The following is a 26,554-nucleotide window of genomic DNA, read 5'->3' as shown; positions in this document are numbered from 1 at the left end:
ACACAGAGTCTGTAGTTCGGATGAGAGAGAGTACGTGTGGGCGGACGTATGAACACTGGCAGGATGATCGTCATGTCTTACCCTGCATCTGAGTTTGACCTTTCACAAAGGCAGCATGACCACAAACGATTAGTCTCGTTTAATGAATTTGTCCCGTCGCTACGAACCAGATTGCATCGCAGCTTCTCTTTCTCTTTTTGTTGTTGTTGCTATCTACATTCGTAACCATTTTCTATTTTCTGTCAAAAGAATTCTTAAAAATGTGCTTTTGAATACAGCTGTGCGGTTTAATGCTTTCTCTTAATACCCGGTGGACAATAAGAGCTAACAAGTGACCATGTTGTGATTTTCCATCCTCACAGACGTGCAGGGAACGGCACGAGAACGGGAGAGGAGAGGGAGGTTTGTGACACTAACGCGTGAAGTAAGACACTTTGGATGACCGGGAACTGTCCACTTGCTTTTGCTTTTGTGACTGATGTCACATTGAATATTAACGGTGACTTGGTTGTTCCGTCCGGCATCGGCACTGTCAGAAAATGCTTCCTCCCCTACAAGCTGGTGTCACCAGCTGGCTTCTTTGGCCTTAGACCACCGCAAAACGACGTATTAGATATAAAATTCAATTTTCTTTTGCGTGGTTTCTTTGATTTCAACATTTGTTGGGTTAGCTTCCTTTCTTTTGGAACAAAGTGCCACCATAATGTAATAACTACACCGCACAACGAATTTGGACTACGCGTGTCTAATATCACGTATGCAAGTTGACATCCTGGCTGTTACCATGAATTCCCTCCGAGCCATTCACACTTAATACTAATACTGGTAGGAGTTCCCAACGATTAAGACGACCCGTTGACTGAGAGTGACCCCCCGTGGTGTTCGGCCTGCCTGCCTGTCTGTGCTGCTATAAAAGCCGCCACCTCTCGCACGGCGCCGTTAGTTCCCCCCCTCTCAGCTTCAGGGAACACTTCAGCATGTCGGTGGCTCTGCGCGCACAGCTGCTCCTCTTTCTCCTCTCCATCTCCTGGAGGACGGGGCTCAGTCGCTACATCGAGGTAAGGCTTTTCGACAGATCGGCAATAATTACTGAGAGTTTTTGGTGAGGACTGCTAAAAAACAGCAACAACAACTCATTGTGACATCCGTTGTGTTTTATTCAGGACACTGAAGCTGAGGATGGATTATACTCTCTGCTCAGTTTGGACCAGAAAAGAGAATCAGAGGATTTCATTTTCCGCCGACCTCTCAGTAAGTGCTGCTGTAAATAATGGCTTTGGTTCAGTAGATGATTGTGCTCTATGATCTGGCAACAACAAGTGAAGCCTCTTTAAAGTATGTTAAGGGATGTATTGTGGGGAAACATGTCAGCACTAAATAGCTTAGGTACTTCCCTCCCTTTTTTCAGAAAAAAAAGCAACTTTGCACACCTTTTTGTTTTGACCACAAAGCTGATCAGAATAAATCACATTTAGCACAAAATCCTCGATGTCCACAAGTGGTCACCGGATATTGTTTGTGTGAATCCTCTCTCATTATGTACAAGTGGTCTTTCTTTAAGTCTGCGTGTGTGCTCTGTAGGGTGTTTGGACATGCTGGCCACTGACGGCTACTTCACCTTCGTGGCGTCTCAACCACAGCTGGCCTGTGCTGCCTTCATCATCGCTGGGCCCAGTGAGGTCATCAGCTTGGAGCTGTCTGACGTCAACATCGACTGCAGCGCCGGGGACTTCGTCAAGGTGGGTTCCACACACCGAAAATAATAACACCCACGCACGTCGCCACCCCCCCCCCCCCCCCCCCCAACCGCTTTGCGAGGGGAAGGCAGAAAGTTCAGGGCTTCGCTCTTCAAACTTTTTTTAAATTTCTTTTTCATCCTCTCGTTTGATTAAAATGTTGCCAAGCAACGTTAAGGCGGCATTTTAATAGGGCCAAACACCCCACTTGATCCTCTGTGCATTGGTCACATTACTCAGAGCCTGAGTGGGAAGGCTTCAGTTGTGCAGCCAAGCCTGCCAGTTACCCCGCAGAGACGTTTTATGTGGGCCAAAGTGGTAAAAAGGCATGGCGGGAATAAGCCTTTATCCCACGGACCGGGGTTACAGGCTGGGTCGACCGGCACAGATCAGATAAACTACCAAACAACACACGTCTTCCTATTGGAACACATTATCTGCACACATTTCATCCCAGGGATCCATGTGGGCTTATAGTTCAGTGTCAGCTGTAAACTGTGTGGCCTTGAGACACTTAAACAGTGTTTTGAACCTAAATATTAATCAGCTAAGATATCTTTTGCTTTTGAACGGCTGCTGTTAAATGAATTGAAGATGGATTTACATTTATATTTTTATTGTTTTACATTACATGTTAATAATGTAACAGCTCATCAGGGTCCAAACTAATGCTAATTCACACACACACACACACACACACACACACACACACACACACACACACACACACACACACAGTGTTCAGCCTCACACTTTGACATGTGGTGGAGCTGAGGAACAAACCGTCATCATATCACCCTACTCATTCATTCACAGCAAGCCAGCGAATGTCCATCATGTAAACCTGACATGTAGACATTCTCCAAGTGCTTTTCTTCCCTCAGATGTTTGACGGCTGGGTCCTGAAGGGGGAGAAGTTCCCCAGCAGGCAGGACCACCAGCTCCCTCTCCACCAGCGCTACACCGACTACTGCTCCTCCGCAGCTCCGGGGGCCACCAGCCGCTCCTCTCAGAACGTCGCCATGGTCTTCTTTCGCATTCACAGCCCTGACAGTGGCTTCACCCTCGCTGTCCGAAAGATACACAACCCCTTCCGTGAGTCCTGCTGCACCTCCTTGAAGAGACGGCTAAAAAAAAGACAGAACAAGGCGCACGTCACCCACGTCAAAAAACAAATTGTGAACAAAACAATCCCGAGAACAAAATAAGACGAGTCTGTGCATTTAAAATCATGTGATTTAAAGAAAGAAAAAGAGGAGCTGGTGATTTGTGCGCGTGCATGTGTGCTCATCCTGGACGTTCAAGCACTAATCAAGGCCAAGAGCGACAGGAGGAGACTGAACGAGAGGCAAGCACCTGTTTCCCAGCTGCTCGAGCAACATGACAATCACATCGGGGCTGAGACACAAAGACGGATAAAGAAAAAGCACTGACACGTAAAATAGGGCGATTGTACGGATTATCACTAAGGAAACAGCATAGATCTCTGGCCAGTGTGCAAACGCATGTATGTACTGACCGCTAACCGCAGCCCTCCACAAATCACAAGTCTCTGCTGTTTAACAAGGTCACCCCACAATTCAGTGGCCATTAAAAAGAGAATTCATGTAAATAAACAATGTTTGATTATGTAATCATGAATTAATTAAATAATTAGTTAAAAGATAAAAAATGTGTAGTCAGCCTACATGTGAGGAACAGTTACTAACCTTAAAATATAACAAATAAAACACATATACAAAAGTCATTAAGCTCATCTTCAAATCTTGCCAATCAAACCAGACCTATTGCAATTTATTCTAATATAATAATATATTCTAATATCTAATATAATACATTAGAACATGTCCACAGGAGTAAACGGTTCCGTGCCGGTCCGTGCCGGTCCGGTCTACCACACCGTTATCAGTTCTATGGTCGTTATTTCCTTATCTTCGTCATCACAACTGTAATTGGATTTCTATGCTCAGCCCTAATTGTGTCCCCTCCCGCAGTCAGCCTTAATCATGTCCAATTTGTGACACGAGGTGTCAGTAATGAGTTTCTCTCTGTGTCTGTGTGTGTGTGTGTGTGTGTGTGTGTGTGTGTGTGTGTGTGTGTGTGTGTGTGTGTGTAAAGCCTGTAACATCATGTCTCAGAGTCCAGAGGGCAGCTTCACCATGGTGATGCCACACCAGCACAGGAACTGCAGCTTCTCCATCATCTACCCCGTGGAGATCAGAATGACAGATCTGAGCCTCGGGCAGGCCAAAAGCAATGAACTCAGCCCACAGGTGACACACACACACACACACACACACACACACACACACACACACACGGACAAACATCCCCCCATTGTCAGTTATAGAAACCACTCGCTGACAACGTACTCTCACTTTTCTGAAAGTTCTCTGTAAATGAACCAATTATGTTGACCTCACGTGAACGGTTGAATGACGTGGTACACTCGCATGTCAAACACATGAAATACACAAATACACATACATTACAACATCAGGAAGCACAAACACACCTAGTGCTTGAGTGATGCTGTGATCAGCTGCTGTTGCACAGTGAGGGGAAAACAGGTCTTACCACATGTCCATGGTAGGAGGTCTGCGAGGATGCAACAATCTCACCTGCTAAAACCACAAGCTGAACGTACTATAATTTCTAAGATGATCTTTTATGTAAATGAATTTAACTGGAGGTACCGTAAGGTATTTGAAAATGCAGAATATAAGACATTTGATTGTTAGATTGAACTCACTCACTCTATGAGCCGTATTTGTAGTTATTTCTCTAATTAATACCACTAGAATAGACAGTATGCAGACCATGCCGGATCATGAAGGTACTCAATGTAGAGAATGTTTTTTTTTGTCTTTGCACTATGGCCTCAAAAAACACGTATATACACGTATGTCTGATATGATCAAATTATAAACACGTTGGACATGGAGGAAAACTAAAACTTAATAGGTTGACTCGTGACATGTAATAAATAATATCTATGCCGTGCGGTTATGAGGAACATCTCACTTTATCATGCAGACTTAAAAAAAAAACTGCTGCATTTTCAGCACCGGAATATTTTGTTGTCTCCTTGTTTTCACAGAGGCAGGCGTGGGCGGGCTGTTCTGGGTCAGGTGACTATGTGGAGCTGCTGGGGGGCAACGGGGTGGACACCTCCATGATGGTCCCCATGGCTGACCTCTGCTTCTCCCTCACTGGGCTCGGTGAGTCTGAGCCCCTTCTGTTCAGCAGTGAATTAGACTTCTATGACGCACTATGAGGCTCAATGTTATTCATTTTAAACTAATACAGTACCGAATGTGCAAACAACATAATAAATTAATTTTATAAACGTCTTTGTAAAGTGTCTGCTTTCCTCTCCGGCCTTCAGCCCAGATGAAGATCGGTTGCGATAACTCGGTGGTGCGGCTGGTGTCCAGCGGGAACTACGTCAACCGCGTTTCCTTCCAGTACCGACTACTGGAGCAACGTGAGCTCCCCAAGAGCCCAGAGAACGCTCTGGATAACTTCTGCTCCGTGGAATGAGATCGCACTCGTACTGCAGACACACACACACACACATGCACACACACGACACTGTAAATACACCAGTTCCACTACCGCCGTCAACACATATTTTGTTATTGCCAGATGTTTTATCCAGTGTCATGTCTAACAGTGTTCGCTTCGATCATAGAATATTTATTTGAATTGAACCAAGCATGTGGAGGATGGTGGATTCAGTATTTTGTTATTAGTTTTTTTGAGATACGTTACATTTCTTGGCAAGATATTTCGTTTAACCCTTTCCACTGTCTTCAGTGCACATTGTTTTTTTTAGTATTCTTGGGGAGGTTTTGCATTCTCTGCTTTCTCTTGTGTTTAAAATACTTTGACAATTTAAAAATAAATATTACTTGCATGATAAAGCAAATGTTGTATGTTCTGATTTTGTGAGTCACTGTGTGTTCAGAAGCTTTCTTCCATTTAATTATGAAACCATTTGCTCAACTGGTCTTTGTGTTGCTACTAGACCCAAAAACAACAGCCCTGAAACCGCGGTGACGTTCTTTCGTTGGTTTTGAATGTTTATTTATCAACAGGAGTTTTTTTTGTTTTCAGCAAAACGGAGAGATGCTAAATATCTTATTCAATGTAAGTGGCTTATTTAGCAAAGAGGGTGACCTCACTTTGGTTTCGACTGAATAATCTCAGCAACTATTAGATCGGCATGATATTTTTGACGGACATTTACAAAGCGTTGACTTTAGGGAGCCACCGTTACGTAGTCGTGTGGTACAGACACTTGTGCCCTCATAGTGAACTGGGATCATGTTGCTCCATAACACTTAATCTTCACAAAATACTCAGTTGTTCATACATTTAATGACCAAATACATGCTAAAATATCTACATTCCCATCACCACCAACTGCAATTTGTGTTCAATTCTAGTAATTTTTCAGTAACAGTAAGAACAGTATGATGGTGAATGTGGTCAATATTGTACCTCTGGAACATCTGTATGTTAGAATGTCACAATACTGCAATGTAACATTGCATTCACCTCATAGTAAAAACCAATATTAGACTGGTCTAATCTTGGATCAAATGCTTGAAGTTTAATTATTAGTAGAGGCCATTGCTGAATGACGTGCCTATACACCGTAAATGTGCATTCCAATGGATTCAAATACTTCCTCGGCGATCAATATGAAGCAGTGACGCATGCGTTTTCATTTTTGTAATCCAATCTGTTCCAGAATCAAACTCTGAAATAGCTTTCATACGGGTTGCTCATCCCTCAAAAATTATAATTAAAAAGGCTTAATACTGAGAGCTGTGAATAATACACCACCATGTTCCGACACTGTGAGAATAGAGTTGTGCTTGTGACCCCTCTCCATCACAGCCCTAATCTCTCCCATACTGTCCTGCTCTGGATCCTCCGTCTGAATGAATGCGCAGCTCTTAATGGGATTATCCCACAAGCCTCAGTGCTCTTATTCCCCTCGACCTCCTTCTCACTGGCTGGCTTTTGATCCTCTCCTTACGTAGAATTAATCTCAAACCTGCTCAACCGCGATGATTCAATTAACCAGCCGATGTCTTTTTTCGCTCCATGTGTTGCGATTTTCAGTCTTCATTAGAGAGTGAAACGCACATTGGATGCCAGCGAAGGAGAAAAGGTCTGATTCCTCTACTCTGATGCTGGGGACAGCGGTCCTGAATGTTCACTATGAATGACCTGTGATGGAGGACCAGACCAGAAAGGGTCACAAGTCCTTGTAGATACACATCTGTACAGAAAGGGACATGCTTACATTATCTATTAAAAGAGGTAACAGTGTTGAAATGATGTTTATTTAAGGAATTATTCATACTGGACTGACGGAATAACCCGCTACTGATATTTCACTCTTTCCCCCCCTCTCTTTTCTTATATATACTGTACTTTCTATCATAGGGACTTTGGGTTTATAAATGAACTAGCGTGGTCCTATTAGCCATGGGGCCATAAAGAGTCTTTGCTGCAGGAGGGAGGTCCTCCATCACGTGTCCTAAATGTCTCACCCTTGTTCAATGACAATGCAAACTGGTACGCAGGATGACATTCGTCTGTTAGAGAAATGATTTAATGTTATTTTGGGAGAAGAGGCAACATTTATGCCAATCCAGGACAGTCCACGAGGACTCGACTGCGTTCGTTAAACACGTTATGAATGAATCTCTCTCTGCCACAGCCGAGGTGATCATCTCACACCACCTACTGCTCATCCCGTTTGTTCAATGACTCGCTCATCAACAACTGCATTATAATCTATAAGTAGTGCCATCACACTCTGTGCATAACTTGTTCTGCACCCATGATGGAAGATGATTTTCCATCCCTTCTTAAGCACAGATGTGCAGTGTGACATTTCTGCAGGTCACATTTTGCATTCAAATTTTAAAATTAAGTGAAGGTACTGAGGCATCGTCAGCTAGTGGCGCAAACAGTGGAACAAATGTCTGCTTAACTATTTACTCATATGTGTGTTCTAATTTATTCTAAATATATTTAGAACCCTACCCCACCCCGTTGTGGAAGAACAGTGGATATCTTAACACGGGCCCAATTCAACAGCAACAGACTGTAAGTTAGTCAGTGAGCGGCCTTTTTTAATCAGGTCAAAGTACACATGACACATATTTGTTTCTAGATAAACATCAGTTGGAAGTTAGAACAAACATCAACAAAAACGATTAACACAAAAATCCTAATGAACAGTTTGTGTTTTTGTAGAGTTTTAGTTACAGAAGGATTCTCCTCAATGTGGCAGCCGACGCCCACGGCAAGCGATTCCTTTTCCACGTGGGCATAGTTGACTTGTCCACACGAGCGCATGCTGTGACATTCCCCCCGGCGCTGATTTGGACGCTTCATGTAAATATGGTCTCATAGGCTGGTGGCATCATTCTGCGTGATGTTTGTGTCTCTCTGATGTCATCCGCTTCTTTCCGCCTTCCGTTTCTAGTGCCTGTAAGTCCCACGTGATTACAGAGCCCCGTCCAACGTGAGGAGCACACATTAGGCTTCGGGAATAAACAAGGCCGCACGTTGAACCTGGAGCAGATTTAGGAGGATCACGTCCTTCAACACACTTATTTCGGTCCGGATGCACACATGACACGAGATTTTGTTAGTATCTAAATAAAATAATAATGAATGAATTAAAAAATAATAGCATATCTTTACATTACTACAAACAACGCAGTAGTATTAGAAGTGTTACCCACGGGAACCGTGACAGCGCCCAGCAGGTGAACTGGCACCTCTCCAGCTACAAACTCGCAATCTGTACTTGAATTGCCGATCACCGGGTTCCCGACAAACACGCTCATATTTATTCACCTGTGTGAAGTGATTGGCTGCGTTATTTCAGTTCAGTGGTTTTTGAAGGTTTCGCATCCTCGATATACGTTGTATGATTGAATGTAACATCCAACCAAACGGAAGAGAGGATAAGTGCTGTAATTAAGATAAGTGGTGTAAGTAAGATGGCTCTTACTCGTAGCACTTAGTAGTTGTGCTTCCCTGAAGAAATTGCACTTTCTTGACTCTTGTTGTTCTTGGTTGAAACGCACTCACTATAAGTCGCTTTGGATAAAAGAATCAGCCAAATGAAATGTAATGATTATAGACGCATTTAATATGATTGTCCAGTTTACAGAATGACATAAGAACGTTATACCTGTTTTTTATCTAACATGAGAAAATAAGGTTTGTATTTGCTTTTGATATTATATTAGCTGTATCTCATTAAGAAGTGGTAATTATGGCATAAAAAGCACCGTCTCTATACATTTTCAGTTCTACTGCATGTGGTTTGCAAACATGCAACAGATGAAATAGTAGTTTCTGAATAAATGATATATATATAAATATAAAATGTAAATGTATATCATAGTGTTGGCTCGTGTAAGATGGCAGCAGCTAAATCCCACTGATATACACGGTATGCCTTCTACATGCCGGATGGACTCACTTTGCAGCACGGTTCAAATTGGAAACATTCAGACATCCATGAATGAGCATTCATTGGTAAAAATGTGTCCCTTCAACATATTAACATATGACCTTTTTTCTGTGGCTTTGTTTACCTCGTTAAAAAGCATTAACTCAATCTACTTATTAAAATGATCCCAGAGCCAACATCATATTATATTGTAATTGTTCATACACTACTTGGACAGTATTTGGTAGTTATGATTTACAAACTTAAGAAAAGTAGCTGGACACCACTGCATCCAGGAGCGTTTAGGGAAGTATAGCCACTGTTATATATAATGATTAGTTAATTTGTTTAATTGACAGCATGACTCATGAAGTTAAATTTAAGGTAACTCAGTGTAGATATAATAATCTGCAAAAGCTCTTTTTTGCAAAATGATTACTTCTCTCCATAGTAATCTCCATATTAATGTACCGATTCTGTTATTAATAATTATATAGATTAAAGTGTAAGTATGTGAGAATTTACTTGATATTGATATTGACCCCTAATATCACAGAATGACTGCAGCGTACACAGAGGATTTGGTTTCTTACACTAAAGTGATAATGAATAAACACCAGCTGTTGTTCTTTGGCTTTTATTTCGCAGACCACGTTATTATTAGAGTGACTTAACAAATACATTTGCTTCATATCTACAGTATATGAATCGATAATAGACATAAACAGGAGAACTACTGCAATCTATCTGTCTACAAGCTTCTTATTTTAAGAATCTCACCATTATGAGGAGTTTATTTCTCCTCTACTGCTCTCTACTGGCTGCTTTCACTAACGCAGGACCATGTGTGGTCAACTTTAAACAAATAGTGCTCTCTTCTCAAATTCAACCCATGGAAATAGGGCATGCCTTGCTCCAAATAATCAATATTAATTTTTAAATATTCTGATTATCTCTGATTACCAGGACCTTTCCTCCACGTTTAAACCCTCAAAGCATCACAGCTGATTTTTAAAGCATGAAAATGTAAAAATCAGGCAGCTTATCCTCAACAGAAGAGCGTGATGATGAATAAGGGCGCCAGAAGGAGAGGGACAAAGACTCCACGGTGTTTAGCTCCATTACACAGGTCTTCGGCGCAGCATCTGACACCCACGGCGTCCTCGTTATTGCACACGTCGCTTCTCATGCATTCTTTGGTGATCATATTCTCAGCAGCTGCAACCGAGAAAGAGAATATTAAATAAAGGGAAAACATTTGATTTTGATAAGAAATAAATTGCACAATAAAGAATAATAGGATGCAATAATCGTGACGTGATATCAAAGCCACGTCAGATTCACCTTACCAACAGTGGTGCTGCAGCGGTCGTACTCTCTAGGACAGTTCCACACCTGAGTGCAGGTGCCCGGGTTTGCGCTCCAGCAGGTGAAACACTTTAAGCCACACACTGAAGGCAATGAAGTATGAATAACGGTCGCAATGGTCAACAAGAACAACGACATTTCAGGACTGATATCTGTTCTGCTGATCGCTCACATACTGTTCTTACCTCCTGAAGGCGTCATCACATACATGAATGCTAAAAATGCACACAGCCTCATGTTGAGCCTTTGACGAAATGGGAAAGCTCAAGAAAATTGGAGACACACGTTGGTCCTCTGAAGTCAAATGAACATCATCCACTTCATTGCGTGTTTTATATTTTCCAACACAAAAACCACTTGTTATTTGAGGCATTTCTTGTTAGGGGAGTGCCGGCCGGACTCTAATGTTGATCATTAGGCTTATTCATTCTTCATTAGAAATCCATTGTCAAGGTATTTGTCCCGTTTGTGTGCAAAGCGTTCAACCAAAACACTTGAGCTTGCTGGTGGTGAAGCTGAGGCTGCAGCTGCCACACCTTGAAATGTCAATGTGTAACTAATCCATTTTTACACACCCTAAAGGGCTCCGGCCGAGTATTCACGTCGCCGTATAGAATTGGCCTCTTTAGGCCGACTAGAAGAAACGCACATATGCTGTTGACACACTTGTGTGATAAGTGACAATCACAGTTAAGCACAATTAGTTCTGTGTGAAGCAACATCGGATCACTCACTATCCTGCTCAGATAAAATCCCATTTTAGCAACCATCTGCACATTCCTCATTCAGGTTCCATCATTAATAGCTTTCTGACACACACTCAGACACACACACTTGATTCTCTGGACTCTTTTGTGTCAATCTCTAATGGCGTTATTTGATCTACGTCATTAATCTGCTGCCAGAAAAAGAAGAGTGACTCAAAAAGACTCTCTGAGCAGTCTGGGGCCATTAAACCAAACAGTTAAAACACACATTTCCCAAGGCAGCATGGCTTAACTTGTAAAGGATAATCCTCCTTGCCTAAGCATATCACAGCAAATGACCGCCCCGCCGCCCCAGTTCAGCCTGTCTAGGGTCTGTTGTAAGGCGCTTGGCCTTCTGGCCCTGAATAAAGACCTTTTTTAGGAGGCAGGTATGGTTTCCATGGCAGGTTAACCACCAGCTACCAAGAAGTAATTCCGGTCCATGGCCACTTCCTTAACAATTACGATTTCTTCAGCTTCTTCTTTTTTTTTGCTTACTTGCTGCAGTAGCTGGCTCTAGTCTTCTTTGTCAGTCAGCTCAAGCAGCGATTGAGCACCTGCTAGTATAGTTGCACAAGTCGTGACAGTATTGTTGGATAAAGCTCCATGCTAGTCGGCCATTAACAACGTCTGTGTAAGAGAAGGAGCAAGCAGAGCGGTTGGAGGTGTGTACTTTATCTGCACAGCTGTACTTGCCTTTCTGTCCAAGCTACATGTAGCGCTGTTTATTTACTGGTTTTGCATTGGTTTAACGGAAATATGGTTTATTATAATCCAATAATATTTGATTGGTGAAATTTCTGATTGCTTTTGGTTTAAATAATATAACTATGTCCGATCTAAAAGACAACCAGTGGTAAAATAAGTATTCAGATCCTCAACTTAAGTCAAAGCAGCAATAAAATCATGTAAAAAATATTCCATTGCATTGAATGTTGAATATTGAAGTAATAAACCATGAAGACAATTAAGTGCAAAGTATAACAGCAGTTGTGTTTTCAGCATGAATAGTAGAATTACTCGTTTTGCAGAGAAGTGGCCCCTGTGACTGTGGGCGCAGGTCCAGGTGGATCTATTGTCGTTTAAGTACTTCATAAGCCGTCTCACCGTTAAGCCTTTAGGTGGTTGCCAATAATGGTTCCCAACATAAGGTTTGGGCCCTTCCTGACGGACCACAAAGGGAATTTGGAGTGACCTGAGAGGATTTATGGAATAGAAAAGAAATGTATATTCATTGTTGATCTTCCCTTTTTTGATAAAATATTGGAGGAATTGGCTTCAAACGGGTATTGTCTTTGACCTCAGAGGCTGCACCAACACCACAATTGACCCTTTGCTAAGTCCCACCCTCGAACGCAGACTGGCCAATCAGAGCGTAGCGCAGCAGTCTGCAGGGTCTGACTTCTATATGACTCCATGCACTCTCATGCTATCCACAAATTAATTTAATGCTCAGGCTACGTTTGTGGATCTGGAGCTAGTTAAGGTCAAACGCTGTGAAATAGTGATATTTGTTACCCAGAGAGGAAGGAGACATTTCTAAAAGTAAAACATCTACGTGGTGAGGATTAACACGTTGGACGGTAAAACACCTGCCAATAATACAACTCGGTTCGTCAATAGAGTTTATTCTGTTTAGAATATATTCATTTATTGTGTATGTAAGTCGGTACGGCGCTACACATGCTATTATGCTACTAATAAGATCCTGTAAATGACCAGCGGTTGGAGCGCCCGCTCGATTCCAGGATTCCAGGAGGTGACGCTCACTTCCTGAACTGGGGGATGGGGGCGGGGATCTTGATGTCCTGCCCCTTCTCCAGCCTCTTCTCACACTCGATTAGGTAGTTAACGCCGTCAATCACCAGCTGTACCAGCTCCACCTGAGGATGCATGGTAACTATACTCAGAAATCACATGATATCTGTGGAACAGGTTCAGGACATATGGATTTGCATCATATTATCTACTAAGGTGCTTTTGCTCACTGAGCTCAGGCTTTCAGGAAGGACTCGGCACCGTGCATCCACAACCCTAAACCCTGACCTCTGCTGTCTATGAGCATCAGCAGCCGTTGATTGGTGGCACTTGGAGGCCGTCGCCTCGGCCTGAGAGGAAGGGCAGTAGGAGCGGCTCAGCTCAGGAGACCGGGTTTCTTTTAATCTCAGCGGGCACACGCCCTTGTGGATTACAGATTAAAGACCACAGCGCTTCACCTGCTGGGATGTCTGCTGTCCTCTGTCTGACTTTGTGCCTTTATCTGCTGCTCATTTCTACTTTTACTTCGGCCGCTGACTTAACCCCCTCCGGTGTTTACCTCCGACTTGCCCAGTCGGTCGAGGTTGGAGACGTCGACGGTGTCTCCGGTGGCGGCCGTGTCCACGCCTCCCGTGCCTCTCTTCTGGAGCCTCAGGTTTTCCAGGATGCGTTTGAAGCGAGGGTCCTAGATCATAAACATCCCACAAACAGTCAGAATCGCTTTTTTTTCCCGCACGGGAGAACAACATTCTGTGTCGTTGAGGTTGAACTGCGCGTTTCGTGCAATACCCTGCTGAGGATGGGCAGGCGGATGTGCACGCCGGCCCTGAGGCCAGTGCCGAGGTTAGAGGGGCAGGTGAGGACGTAGCCCAGACGGTCGTTCCACATGAACTCCCAGCCTCTCTCCTGAATCAGCTGCTCCACCTACGAGTTACAGGAAAGGAGTATCTACATGTCACTTAACGTTAACACACAACTCAGAGAGAGTCGCGGCAGATGGGAGACAAAATAACAGGGACACATTTTGCGTTGTTTTGTTGTTAATTATAATCATATGATAGTTTACTTAGAGACATGTGCACCTGTTTAAGACCCCTGCAGAAGCGTTCAAACACCCTCTTCATGTTCCCTCCTTTCTCCATGGATATGATCCTTGTGTGGTCCTCCTCGTTGATCCAGATTAAGAAGTTCTTCTCGTTGTTGTGCCTGTGACAATCAGGGACACACTCTTAAACACCAGTTCAAAGCGGAGAGAATGTGTCACAATACTGATCAGAGTGAAATTTGATCAGTGCAGAACAGCAGTCGGGAAAACATTTTCAGAGTAAAGTAAGGCATCAAAACCAGAAATGAAATGACCAATCACAAACCAATTAGTGAGTAAGTGTTTGTTTCAGAATGCTCCCAGTGATGTATTGAGCTGCGTGTGATTAAACACACACGGGAGTCTTTGCGTGGGTGAGTCTGCTCGTTGTTTCCTGTGGATTTAGAGCCTTGCAGCAATGGGGGCAACGCGCTTTCCATGATCTGCTCTTACATAATTTGACAGAAAAACATTGTAATCTTATTCCACCCTATAATCCACTTCTTTCCAGTCTTATTGGTCTTGTACGGCACGCTGGTGGTGCCTATTGGTGTCTCACGTCAGACAGTGTTCCCATGTTTACAGGAAATAACCATCGAATACGACCGCTGAGAAGAAGTTACGGCATGAAGGTGGTGGCGGATTAACGGTATTTGTGTTTCTGTCATTGTCTCCACCGGCATAAACCAAACACCCGTGATGGCAGTGAATGAAACCTTTGAGACAGACACTCTGTCTTCAGACAAAAAGAAAGAAGCTGTCTTTTGTCCAACTCTGCAGTGACTACAGCTAAGCTACAGGAGCGGCTGAATGCTACGTCTTCCAGACTGCGTTTCTCCTACCAGATCCCACGAGCGTCGGGCCAGTCTCTGGCCATCCCGGCTGACATGAGCAGCGGTGACACCGGTTTATCAAACAGGAGGTGATCCTGATTGGCCGTTGTAAGGGACAGAGGGGACACGGGATGCCAAAGGTCATCAAAAACATTTCAAATAGGCACAGAACACTCGCGTGTCAGCGCGCGGGTGACTTCACACTAACATCGATGAGCTGCTGCTGCTCTCTGTCAGACATCTCCCCCAGGCTGTAGTAGCGACCGCTCAGGTCTCCCTTCAGGCCGGACAGGGCCGTCACAGCCACGCGCTCCACCTCGCGGCGCTCGGAGCGAGAGCACGCCGGCGGGAGACTCAGGCCACGGATGCTGCGACCGGTACGGACTCGAGACGACAGCACGTAGCGCTCGTCGAACATCCCCGCGGTGATCTGACGGAACACAAGAGTGTTTGGTGACTGTACGAAGGGAACCGATTAAGTCAAGAGCTCACAGAGCGCGCGTGGGTCACCTTGGAAGCGTCCAGGTCGGTGGGGTGTTTCATCGTGCGAGGTTCGTAGCCATTGTGTCGGTCCTTGATAACAGGGTCAAAGAGCTCAGCAAACACCTGATGGAAAGAAAAAAAAGACCCAAGCACTTAGTTTCGTCCCCCCTTTTAGGAGTGTGGACACAACAACACACAGCAAACATGAACTCCAACCTCATAGCTCTCCTCATCTCCGGCCACCATGCCCACAGTCTTGATGAAGGGGTGCCCAGGGTTGTCCACCCCAGTCTGGATGCATTGGTCCAGGGTCCAGTCATTGGGGGTTGTCTTGTCCCTCAGGCGGCCGTAGATGGACGGGGTCAGCGCTGCTGCCATGCAGTTGTTGTGCTTCCTCAGGTCAGGGTAGTCTGCACTGTAGACAGTTACAGACGAGACAGAAGCTTCACCTCTAGTCCAGCGCTTTCATAGTTAAAATGATCGGCTGATTGTCTTTTTTGCTGGAACAGTAACGTTAGATACTCCTGCCGTGAAGGAGATCATGGAAAGACCTCACAAACACACCCACGCGCAGAATACCTGGGTGGATAGAGCCTCGTCCTCTCAGCAGCAGCAACAATGTGGTCACTGAGAAGGTATCCAGATGCCAGTGTACCAGCTCCTATGCTGGCCAAAATCACCGCCGTGTGACGGCCAGACATCATACGGGTGAAGGAGTTTGCCATGGTTGTGTGGTCTTCGTTATTACCTGGTGAAAGGTCAGAGCGAAATGTTGACTTGAGCTTTATCCTGCTTAAATGTTTCTTTGGGCATCCAGACTTTTGTAAAATAGTGTTCCATTTCCCTTCTCTGTGTCTCACAGTCGTGAGAATCAAACGTCGTGTGATGTTGTAGTAATCTAAGCATTTGCACCTTTTTTATTACTGTAACAGATAGTTCTGCAGTCTGTGTGATGACATTACTCCAGAAGCAGAGAAAGGCCTCTGATTGGTCGTTTCTGGCGAGCCACCAGCTCAGCTGATTAAATGATTTGTGATTGGGTACTAAGAGAGCTACTGGCTCCTTGTATTATTATATAGGTAAAGCATCATAAACTGCAATATGTATCCGTATTATATAGAGATGCTGCATATTTCTTATAACACAATTGCAATTCTATATTAATCTTCCAAATCTCCATCACACGCACACACGGCACAGTTTTGGTGGCAGCAGTCGGCAGTATTAAACCCAGCACAACATATGCTCCTTTCAGACAGCTTGAGCTGGTCATCTGAGTTTACACAAGAAGAGCAGGTAGAAAAAGAGACAGAGTCAAGTGGTGTGGAGGAGAGAGGGAGAGAGAGACAGAGAAAGGGAGAGAGAGAGAGAGAGAGAGACGGTAAATTGAGTTTTAGAGGAGATACAGACGCGTTTAAGACAGTCGGAGGTGCAGCACATTGTCTCACATTGAAGTCAGTGAAGGCTTGGAGGTTAAGAAAGAGTGCACATTTTAAGACCGTAGAAGATTAACTGAGGAAGGAAGGTAATTAAGATTGACACCTGTAACCAACGACTAACGGCACGTTACACGGGAGATGAACAGGGACCAGTAGTTGCCACCGGTAAACAATCCCTGTTACCGTCAGGCAGAAAATGTATCTTAGAATCCATTAAATACTAACAGCTACTTTCACTTCTCCCGGGGCAGCGGGTTTTCATAAGGAGGCACCGAAGAAGCTGCAAGAGAAAGATGTGTGGCGAGAACGGAGAGTCCACCACTCACCTGAGGCTCGTCGGAGGAGTGGAGGCCCGCGGATCGCCTTTGCGTTTCCTTCAGCTCAGTTGGGAGACGCTCAGTCTGCAGAGTGAGAGCAGACTGAGGAACAGAGATGGGATCAGAGGGACGGGGACGCTGGCTGAGGATTAGCCTCTTACCGGGCATCAGACAGGAAATCCTCTTTCTGCTGTCAGTCAGCACTCGCAAAGCACACACGCAGACGCACGACTATACACACCGATACACATTAATACCCTCCAACTCATATCACCACATGCAATTCAGAAAAATAAAAGGGGTCCCCTTCACACAGCTCAGAATACATCCATTAAAAGGGTGAAGTATGTGGCGTGGATTCTGTGTGCTGCAGTATAAAGTGCAGTATTGGCACCAACATGGAGGGTGAGGACAAAAGCAAATATTTTTTAAACACAAACTCGCGAAGTACAACCTCCATCTTATAATGTAAAATGTATATTCAGCATCACCAGTGAATTGTATCTCTAATATTTATTTTTCCAATATCCAGCAGTCCAGTGTTAATAAATGAAAGGCCTTGAAGAGGCTGAGATGACATTTAAGTTGTCAGTTATTCTGCTAAAAAACAGCCGATCACAACGAGACAACATCAACGAGACACTACTCAACTTTTAGAGCGACACATTTACAAACACTCAACTTGTCTGAGATTCACACCAAGCCACTTTTCTCCTTCACTCCATCTGCTGCTGTCTGGTCTGTATTGTTCTCTTCTGCTCCCTTAAATATACACATATATATTTTATGTTTTATTTAAAAACACTTTTGTCAAAGCACAAAGTGTCTGGTGGCAGAGGAAACAGGGTCCAGTCTATAAAGTCTCGCTCTTTGTCTGCCGTTCTGTCCCAGATTTCTATCTTCCAACCTGTTTACTCTTCTAGTATCTCTTCCCAAGCGCAATGCGCCTTCTAGCGGCCTTGACTGCAAATAGCAGCGTAGCGACTTAATGGCAACGACAATTCCTGAACACTTAACTGAATTAAAATAATTACTCAGGTGTCTGTTTTTTTACTGATCCTTATATCAACTTATGAAGCAAGCTGCTTTAAAACCCTCAACGCATGCAGCCGCAAGCCCGGCTCCTCCCCTATCCGACTCGCTCACTAGGCCCAGATTACAAACAGCATTTGTTAGCCGAGGTTCATTCTATTTGCCCCTTGTCTTCTTTCTCTGCGTAGTCAGATGACTGCCTTCTGTTCTGGCTCATGTTGGCTGAGCATCATGTGTTGGAAATGCTGCGGTTGTGCTGCCTACCATGACTTATATTATGTGTTACGGTTAATAATAAAAAGTAAATAAATAAATAAAAACGGTAATATCAAAACATTCATAACAGAATCAGTGTGTGAAAAAAAGGGGTTATGCTTCAGTATGTTGAAAAATGAAATAAGAAAGTGGTATTAGTCACTTACTTCGTAGTGCAGGCGCTCAACATACTGTATTAAAACAGAGGACCAGGTTAAAATCCTCCTCAGTGTAACTGTGCACCCAGTGAACCGCAGAACATTAAACCACTGAAAACACCACCAACGAACACTAAAATATACGTGCAATATGTGTGTCACAAACAGACGTTCCCCGTCTCCGGAATACTAAGGTCCGAAGCTCGGGATCCCAGTCACCCCTCTGTGGCACGTTACAATGGTTTGTGCCACTCGGGATCAGCCCACTGAGCGGGCGCGGCCACTCCCACCAACGCACCTGTGGCTCGTCTCTCATCAGGAGAGGTTGGGCATTTAAGCTGCCGAAGCCTCAGAGGCCGGTGCGAAGTCTTGTGCATGTTGCCATCACATTCTGAGCGTTAACTAGATATCCTGTTTCTGCCTACCTGTTATTGACCTCTCCTTTGTCCCAGACCTCGTTCACGCCTGCCTGACCCCCGACGGTACCTCTGCCTACCTCTGCGCTCCCGGCTCTCGACCCCCCGCCTGACCTCCAGCTACGACCTCGCCTGCTCCCTGACGGTGCCTCAGTCTGTTCCCTGCTTGCCTGGCTTTTCGACCCCTGCCTGTTCACCGGACTCTACCACGCCTGATCCTTGTCTGTACCCCGCTAATAAAACTGCGCTCTGCGCTTGAGTTCACTCTGGTCTCTTGTGATGCGTTACAGAAGACTTCGCCACAACCAGACCCACCAGAGGCGCAGCGTTTCCATCGCCTGTGGAAATGTCCGACCCGGATCAGCAGGCTGGAGGAGACCTCAGTATGCCTCAGGTCATTGAACATCTCGCCGCGGTCCAAACCGAGCAAGGCCAACGACTCGGCCAAATCGGGGAAGCCTTAAACACCCTAGCAGCAGCTCTTCAGGAGCTCAAGCAGCACGCGGTGCATACGTCCGCGCGGGCGGCCGCCCCTACTGCTTCAGCCGGAGTTTCTGCTGCCATGGAAACCCCCGCACCGGCAATACCGCTGTCAGCACCTCATCTAGCGCCACCCCAGCGTTATGATGGTAGCCCCGAGTCCTGCAGAGGTTTCCTGACCCAGTGCTCCCTGGTGTTTGAATTACAAGCCCCACAGTTTATTTCAGGTCGCGCTAGGGTGGTCTTTATTATCTCTAGGCTCACAGGGAGAGCTTTAGAGTGGGCCACTGCAGTGTGGGGCCAACAGGACTCTGTCTGTTCAGACCATGAGAAGTTCATGCAACAGCTAAGACAGGTGTTTGATCACCCCTATAGTTTGCAGGAGGCTGCCAGCCGCCTCTTGAAGCTGCGCCAGGGACAACAGGCGGTGGCTGATTTTGCGATAGACTTCAGGACCCTGGCGGCAGAGAGCAGATGGGAGGAGTCTGCTCTGATGACCACCTTTTATCATAGCCTTGGTGACTCTCTTAAGGACGAACTGGTGAACAGGGACTGGGGTAATACCCTTGAGGACCTCATCTGTCTGGCTGCTCAACTCGACCGTCGCAGGAGAGAGAGACAGCAGGAAAAGAGCTCCAGGAGCGGGGAGGGTCATCATTCCAGGGGCCTCCCATACTCCACCTCCGAGGCTGCTCCTGGTTCGGAGGGAGAGCCAATGCAACTCGGGGGGACTCGACTGTCTCCAGAGGAGCGCGAGCGACGGAGGGTAGAAGGTTTATGTTTCTACTGCGGGAGGACTGGTCACTACCGGAACACCTGCCCTCATCGGGGAACCAGAGGTCAATCACTAAAGGTGAGCACGCTTCTCTGCCCCAACATTTCCTCGCACCAATGTCTGTTGTCGGTCACTATCATCGGGAGTAAGGGGCGAGTAACCGTTCCAGCTTTAGTAGACTCAGGGTCTGCAGGGAATTTCATTAGCCGACGTCTAGTGCAACATCTTCAACTAGCTACGTCGCCCTGCTCTCCGCCGCTCCCGATTACGGCCATTAACAATCAGCCTCTCGGGTCAGGTCTCATCTCGCAGGTTACAGTCCCGGTTACCCTGGTTGTGGGTGTTTTGCACTCTGAAAGACTATCTTTGCTAGTTATTGACGACATAACGAATGAAATTATCTTAGGCTTGCCATGGCTGGCATTCCATAAACCACAGATTTCCTGGACCAATAATGAACTGCTCCGTTGGAGCGACAAGTGTGCCTCCCAGTGCCTGGTTAAACCCATTAGAGCAGCCACCATCAGGAGCCCGGCCGCCGCGGCCCCACCAGGGGTCCCCTCTGTCTACCTGGATCTCGCAGCGGTATTCAGCAGGACAAGCGCCGAATGCTTGCCACCACACAGACCAGGGGACTGTGCCATAGACCTGATGTCAGGAGCTACTCTACCCCGAGGTAGGATCTTCCCCCTATCTTTGCCAGAATCACAGGCCATGGAGAATTATGTGGAAGAGGCTCTCGTCAAGGGTTTCATTCGCCCCTCCACATCACCCGCAGCGTCGAGCTTCTTCTTTGTGAAGAAGAAGGATGGCGGGCTTCGACCATGTATTGATTATAGGGGGTTGAACGCCACCACCATTAAGTACCGATACCCCCTGCCGTTGGTGCCTGCGGCTGTAGAACTACGAGAGGCCCAGGTATATACCAAACTCGATCTCCGCAGCGCCTATAACCTTATTCGCATCAGGGATGGTGACGAATGGAAAACTGCATTTCACACGGCAACGGGGCATTACGAGTATCTGGTGATGCCTTTTGGGTTAGCCAACGCCCCGTCCGTGTTCCAAGCGTTCGTCAACGAGGTGCTCCGGGAATACATAGGAAAATGTGTAATCGTGTACATTGATGACATCTTGGTCTACTCAACAGATCTGGAGAAGCATGTTGCGCATGTACGCCAAGTCCTCGAGAAACTGCTGGAGAACCACCTTTATGTCAAGTTGGAGAAATGCGAGTTCCATAAGACCCAGGTACAATTTCTGGGGTACGTAATTTCCTCCCAGGGGGTCCAGATGGACAAGGATAAGATCAAGGCAGTAGTGGACTGGCCGGGGCCCCAGACCGTTAAGGAGCTCCAGCGCTTTCTGGGCTTCGCAAACTTTTACAGGCGTTTCATTCGCAACTTCAGTTCAGTGGCTGCACCGCTAACGTCTCTTTTAAAGGGGTCTCCCAAGAAACTCGTCTGGAATGAGGCTGCCGCCCGGGCCTTCAGAGAGCTGAAGGACAGATTCACCTCAGCACCTGTCCTCAAGCACCCGGATCCGAACCTCCCCTTTGTGGTGGAGGTGGATGCCTCGGAAACAGGAGTAGGAGGCATCCTCTCTCAGCGCCATGGTAAGCCCGCTAAACTACACCCATGTGCGTTCTTTTCGCGCAAATTGACCTCGGCGGAGAGGAATTACGACGTGGGAAATCGCGAACTCCTGGCAGTCAAACTGGCCTTTGAGGAGTGGAGACACTGGCTGGAGGGAACCAAGCACCCCTTTGTGGTCCTAACGGACCACCGCAATTTGGAATACATTCAGTCGGCTAAACGCTTGAACCCTCGTCAGGCGCGTTGGGCTCTGTTTTTTACCCGGTTTGATTTCACCCTGACCTATAGACCAGGTTCGAAGAACGGCAAAGCAGACGCACTCTCCCGTCTCCATGATACGGTGACGTCCCAGAACACCCCGGGTCCGATCTTGCCCACACAACACATCATCGCCCCCATCAGATGGGACATCATGGGACAGATCCAACAGGCCTTGCCAGGAGACCCGGTTCCTCCGGGTTGCCCCGGGGACAGAACCTATGTGCCCTCAGCGGTCCGTGCCCAGCTTCTGCATTGGATACATTCGTGTCCCAGTTCAGGACATCCAGGTATTCAACGCACTCTCTCACTGACCAGGGAGCAGTTTTGGTGGCCATCGTTGGTACGGGACGTCACAAATTACGTCACAGCCTGTGCCGTATGTGCCCAGACAAGATCCTCCCGACAACTACCCTCCGGTCTCCTGGAACCGCTCCCCATACCAAATAGACCTTGGTCCCACATGGCGGTGGATTTCATTACCGACCTTCCCCGTTCTCAGGGTTTTACCACCATCCTGGTGGCAGTGGATAGATTCTCCAAGGCATGCCGTCTGATTCCCCTCAAAGGATTACCCACTGCCTTGGAAACCGCGGAAGCCCTGTTTCACCATGTGTTCCGGACCTTCGGCCTACCGGAAGAGATTGTGTCAGAGGGGTCCAGTTCACCTCGAAGGTATGGGCAGCATTTTTTAAAATGTTAAATGTTCAAGTGCATCTGTCTTCGGGATATCATCCACAGAGCAATGGGCAGACAGAACGGCTGAACCAAGAGATTGGCCGGTTCCTACGCGCCTACTGCTTCCAGCAACCGAGGGAATGGAGCCGTTTTTTGCCATGGGCCGAATATGCTCAAAACTCCCATAAGAGCTCGTCCACAAAGATATCGCCGTTCCAGTGTATGTTGGGTTTCCAGCCAGCCTTATTTCCATGGTCCGGGGAGTTGTCAGAGGTCTTGGCGGTGGACGACTGGTTAAGACGGAGTAGGACCATCTGGGATGCCACTCGAGTCCAGATACAACGGGCCGTCCAGCGTCAGAAGGGTAACGCCGATCTGCACAGGCGCATAGCGCCCCGGTTCCAACCCGGTCAGGACGTATGGCTGTCCACACGGAATATCCGTCTACGCCTCCCTTCCAAAAAGCTAAGTCCCCGTTTCGTCGGCCCATTCAAAATCATCAAGCAGATCAATCCTGTGTCATATCGGTTGCAGTTACCCCCCCACTACAGGATCAATCCGACTTTCCACGTATCCCTGCTCAAACCGGCCATCAGGACCTGTGACGGTCAGTCAGGACCGGAGGTGCAGCCGACGACCCCCCCACCGCCCCTGGAGGACGGGGCGACACACACGGTCAGGGCTCTGTTAAACTCGCGACGTCGCCAGTCTGGTCTCCAATACCTCGTAGACTGGGAGGGGTATGGCCCGGAGGAGAGAGCCTGGCGCCCAGCCTCGGATATTCACCCAGATCTCATTGCAGAATTTCATCAGGCCCATCCCGAGTGCCCTGGCCCACGGCCACGGGGCAGGCCCCCCCGTAGAGGTCGAGGTTCGGCTTCCGGAGCCGCCTCTAGACAGGGGGGTTCTGTCACAAACAGACGTTCCCCGTCTCCGGAATACTAAGGTCCGAAGCTCGGGATCCCAGTGACCCCTCTGTGGCACGTTACAATGGTTTGTGCCACTCGGGATCAGCCCACTGAGCGGGCGCGGCCACTCCCACCAACGCACCTGTGGCTCGTCTCTCATCAGGAGAGGTTGGGCATTTAAGCTGCCGAAGCCTCAGAGGCCGGTGCGAAGTCTTGTGCATGTTGCCATCACATTCTGAGCGTTAACTAGATATCCTGTTTCTGCCTACCTGTTATTGACCTCTCCTTTGTCCCAGACCTCGTTCACGCCTGCCTGACCCCCGACGGTACCTCTGCCTACCTCTGCGCTCCCGGCTCTCGACCCCCCGCCTGACCTCCAGCTACGACCTCGCCTGCTCCCTGACGGTGCCTCAGTCTGTTCCCTGCTTGCCTGGCTTTTCGACCCCTGCCTGTTCACCGGACTCTACCACGCCTGATCCTTGTCTGTACCCCCCTAATAAAACTGCGCTCTGCGCTTGAGTTCACTCTGGTCTCTTGTGATGCGTTACAATGTGCAATAACCACTGTGACACACTGTGTGTACATATACGTATATTTGTTTAGGTCCTAGTATATTTAGTTAGTTTTGCACTCCTTTTTTTTATTTGTGTCTATTAGTACTATATTTTTTACTTACTTACTTATTACTGTTGTTCTGGTCTTGTTTTGGTGCCTTGTCCACTTTGCTGCCGCCATCCTGTGAATTGTGGGACTAATAAGGGAATATCTCTTCTTATCTCTGTTTCTTCTCTCCTCACACATTTTGGATATAATAAATAGTTTTTCTACATTATGTCAAATAAAGTGATATTATAAGATGTTGAATGACGAAATGCTAAATTCATAGTACATACAGTATGTGGAAAAATGTAGTAAATTCTGTCTTACGACAGTCTACTCTTAGATCTGAGTATCAGATAAACCCCCCAGGCGTCCGACAGGATTTCAGGAGAAGTTAAACTATGATTTAACTTTTGTCTTCAGAGTTTGGTCCTGTATCCTGACTTTTGTTTAAGTACCAGAGGCTGCAGAAGCCTTACATGCCACACGTAGCAGAGACTTAATACCATTGAAATTATTGCACAGTCCAATGAAATACATAAACACGTAAGGCATATTGAATTTATTTCTCCTTCATCGACAAGTGAAAATGCAAACAAATACACAGTAATGATGCAAAACAAACAAACATTCTTACACGTGTGTCAAAAAGACGGTCAGGATAACAAACGCGGTACAAACAGGTTTTTCCAAAAGCAAAGCCTGAAAACATTTCCTGTGATCAACCTCTTACTTACTCTTTTGCAGATTACATAGCCTAAAAACTATGCTTGAGCTGGGGACAAATGGGACACATTCAATGGACAAAATATTGTTTCTAAGCCTTTTAACAGAGCCTCCCGACAGCTACAGAGACAATATTGATATAGAAAAGCAGCGGGACAACGCAGTTGGACATGCACAATATGCAGCTGTTGTGTGCATGCAGGACAACTATGTTCATCATATCAGCAATACGGAAAAAAACCATTCAGATTATTCAAATGCTACATGTTTTTTACTTTCAAATGACGTTGTTTTTAATAAAGTTAAACAGATTTCTTGCAGTACAAGAGTCTGGGATGCAAAACTACTAACTTCAACATAAAGAGACGTAAAAACAATCAAAATCAATATTCACAGCATCACAATTCAAACTCAAATCTCTTCATCAATCATATGATATGTGTGGGATATCTCTATACAAAAATGTCATAAATGCAATGCGTTATTATATAGCATGGTAAAATAACGATCAAACTATCACTCAAGCGAAGCTACATCTCAGAGAGTGCAAAATCGGCGTCGGCCTACAGCCGCGTCACGCACAGGGACTGACTACACGCGTCTGCATCAGACAGTTTGTAAAAGCCAAACAAATTCAACAAATACACAAATGCTGCAAAAGCTTTGGATCAGGAGAGGTTATTACAATGTTTAAACACTAGAGGGAGATATTTGCTGCAATGACTTTACTTTGTTTACACTAACATGCTACTCTTAAGTCTACATCACCTGTTTTCTGAAGAAAAAAAAGAAGTTGAATGAGTGAAACTCAAGTCCAATTTGAAGGTAACTCTCAAGCTTTTGACGCAGGTTTTATGTAAAGTTGTACGCTTGTGTATTGGTGACCTACACGGTGGAAGGCACTAATAAAGTGTTTATATTCATCATTCATGTGGACGTTTTCATTTGCTCTCCCCTCAGCCCTTAGGCAAGGAACGACTAAAGACCAATAAACAATATATTGTTATTGTTTTATCAATCAAAATGTCCGCTTCTCATCAAAATACATAAACATTTTTAATTATTTTCGTTTAGTATCTTTCTAGATCACACTTGCCCACCGAGGATGCATAGTGGCTTAGAGGGTCACTCCAGTAGGAGTGATGCATGCTGAGCTAAGGGTCAGGGGTCAGGTGGCAGGCCAAGCTGAATCCATGCACATTTTATGCAGTGACCATCATGCCTAAAAGCTTTTTTTTTTGGGGTGGGGGGGCTCTCGCTTCGGGACGCGGCACACAAATGCACAGGCAACAGAACATAGACAAGAGCTCAGACACCTCCCTGTCACACTATCTGTATATGCTACATCTGTTCCATCCACTCACTGCATGCTGCATGTATGATGTCATGTGCGCCGCACTCTCCGCCGAGGAAT

General features: G+C 46.0%; 4 protein-coding genes across 5 annotated transcripts in view; 1 reads left to right on the top strand and 3 right to left on the bottom strand.

Moving 5' to 3' along the window:
* Positions 1-5,667, top strand: LOC120831299 (corticotropin-releasing factor-binding protein). Its single transcript, XM_040196672.2, has 7 exons — positions 1-1,058; positions 1,164-1,251; positions 1,582-1,739; positions 2,621-2,831; positions 3,855-4,009; positions 4,837-4,957; positions 5,125-5,667. Exons 1-7 carry the CDS (start codon positions 978-980, stop codon positions 5,277-5,279), a joined length of 969 nt encoding a protein of 322 aa, XP_040052606.1. The 5' UTR covers positions 1-977; the 3' UTR covers positions 5,280-5,667.
* A 4,185-nt stretch (positions 5,668-9,852) lies between these two features.
* Positions 9,853-11,610, bottom strand: LOC120831053 (CD59 glycoprotein-like). Its single transcript, XM_040196178.2, has 3 exons — positions 10,785-11,610; positions 10,581-10,682; positions 9,853-10,449 (listed from the first exon to the last, which is right to left on the bottom strand). The coding sequence occupies exons 1-3, from the start codon at positions 10,834-10,836 to the stop codon at positions 10,280-10,282; spliced, it is 324 nt and encodes a 107-aa protein (XP_040052112.2). The 5' UTR covers positions 10,837-11,610; the 3' UTR covers positions 9,853-10,279.
* A 1,347-nt stretch (positions 11,611-12,957) lies between these two features.
* Positions 12,958-17,428, bottom strand: LOC120831348 (creatine kinase U-type, mitochondrial). 2 transcript variants are annotated; one of them, XM_040196747.2, is made up of 10 exons: positions 17,269-17,428; positions 16,083-16,251; positions 15,720-15,918; positions 15,531-15,626; positions 15,229-15,450; positions 15,030-15,115; positions 14,186-14,309; positions 13,893-14,027; positions 13,663-13,788; positions 12,958-13,228 (listed from the first exon to the last, which is right to left on the bottom strand). In XM_040196747.2, the coding sequence occupies exons 2-10, from the start codon at positions 16,226-16,228 to the stop codon at positions 13,112-13,114; spliced, it is 1,251 nt and encodes a 416-aa protein (XP_040052681.1). In that variant the 5' UTR covers positions 16,229-16,251; positions 17,269-17,428; the 3' UTR covers positions 12,958-13,111. The 2 variants fall into 2 exon arrangements, with proteins under 2 accessions (XP_040052681.1, XP_077943269.1); XM_078087143.1 differs by having other exon boundaries at positions 12,966-13,228; positions 17,262-17,427.
* A 7,533-nt stretch (positions 17,429-24,961) lies between these two features.
* The window catches only part of rasgrf2b (Ras protein-specific guanine nucleotide-releasing factor 2b), a gene marked incomplete in the record, with an annotated part of 28,700 nt that continues 27,107 nt past the window's right edge, over positions 24,962-26,554 (bottom strand). The window contains 1 exon segment of the mRNA XM_078087142.1: positions 24,962-26,554.

The sequence above is a fragment of the Gasterosteus aculeatus genome, chromosome 13, assembly GCF_964276395.1.
Source record: "Gasterosteus aculeatus chromosome 13, fGasAcu3.hap1.1, whole genome shotgun sequence".
Taxonomy (NCBI): domain Eukaryota; kingdom Metazoa; phylum Chordata; class Actinopteri; order Perciformes; family Gasterosteidae; genus Gasterosteus; species Gasterosteus aculeatus.
This window is presented reverse-complemented; position numbering and strand designations above follow the sequence as displayed.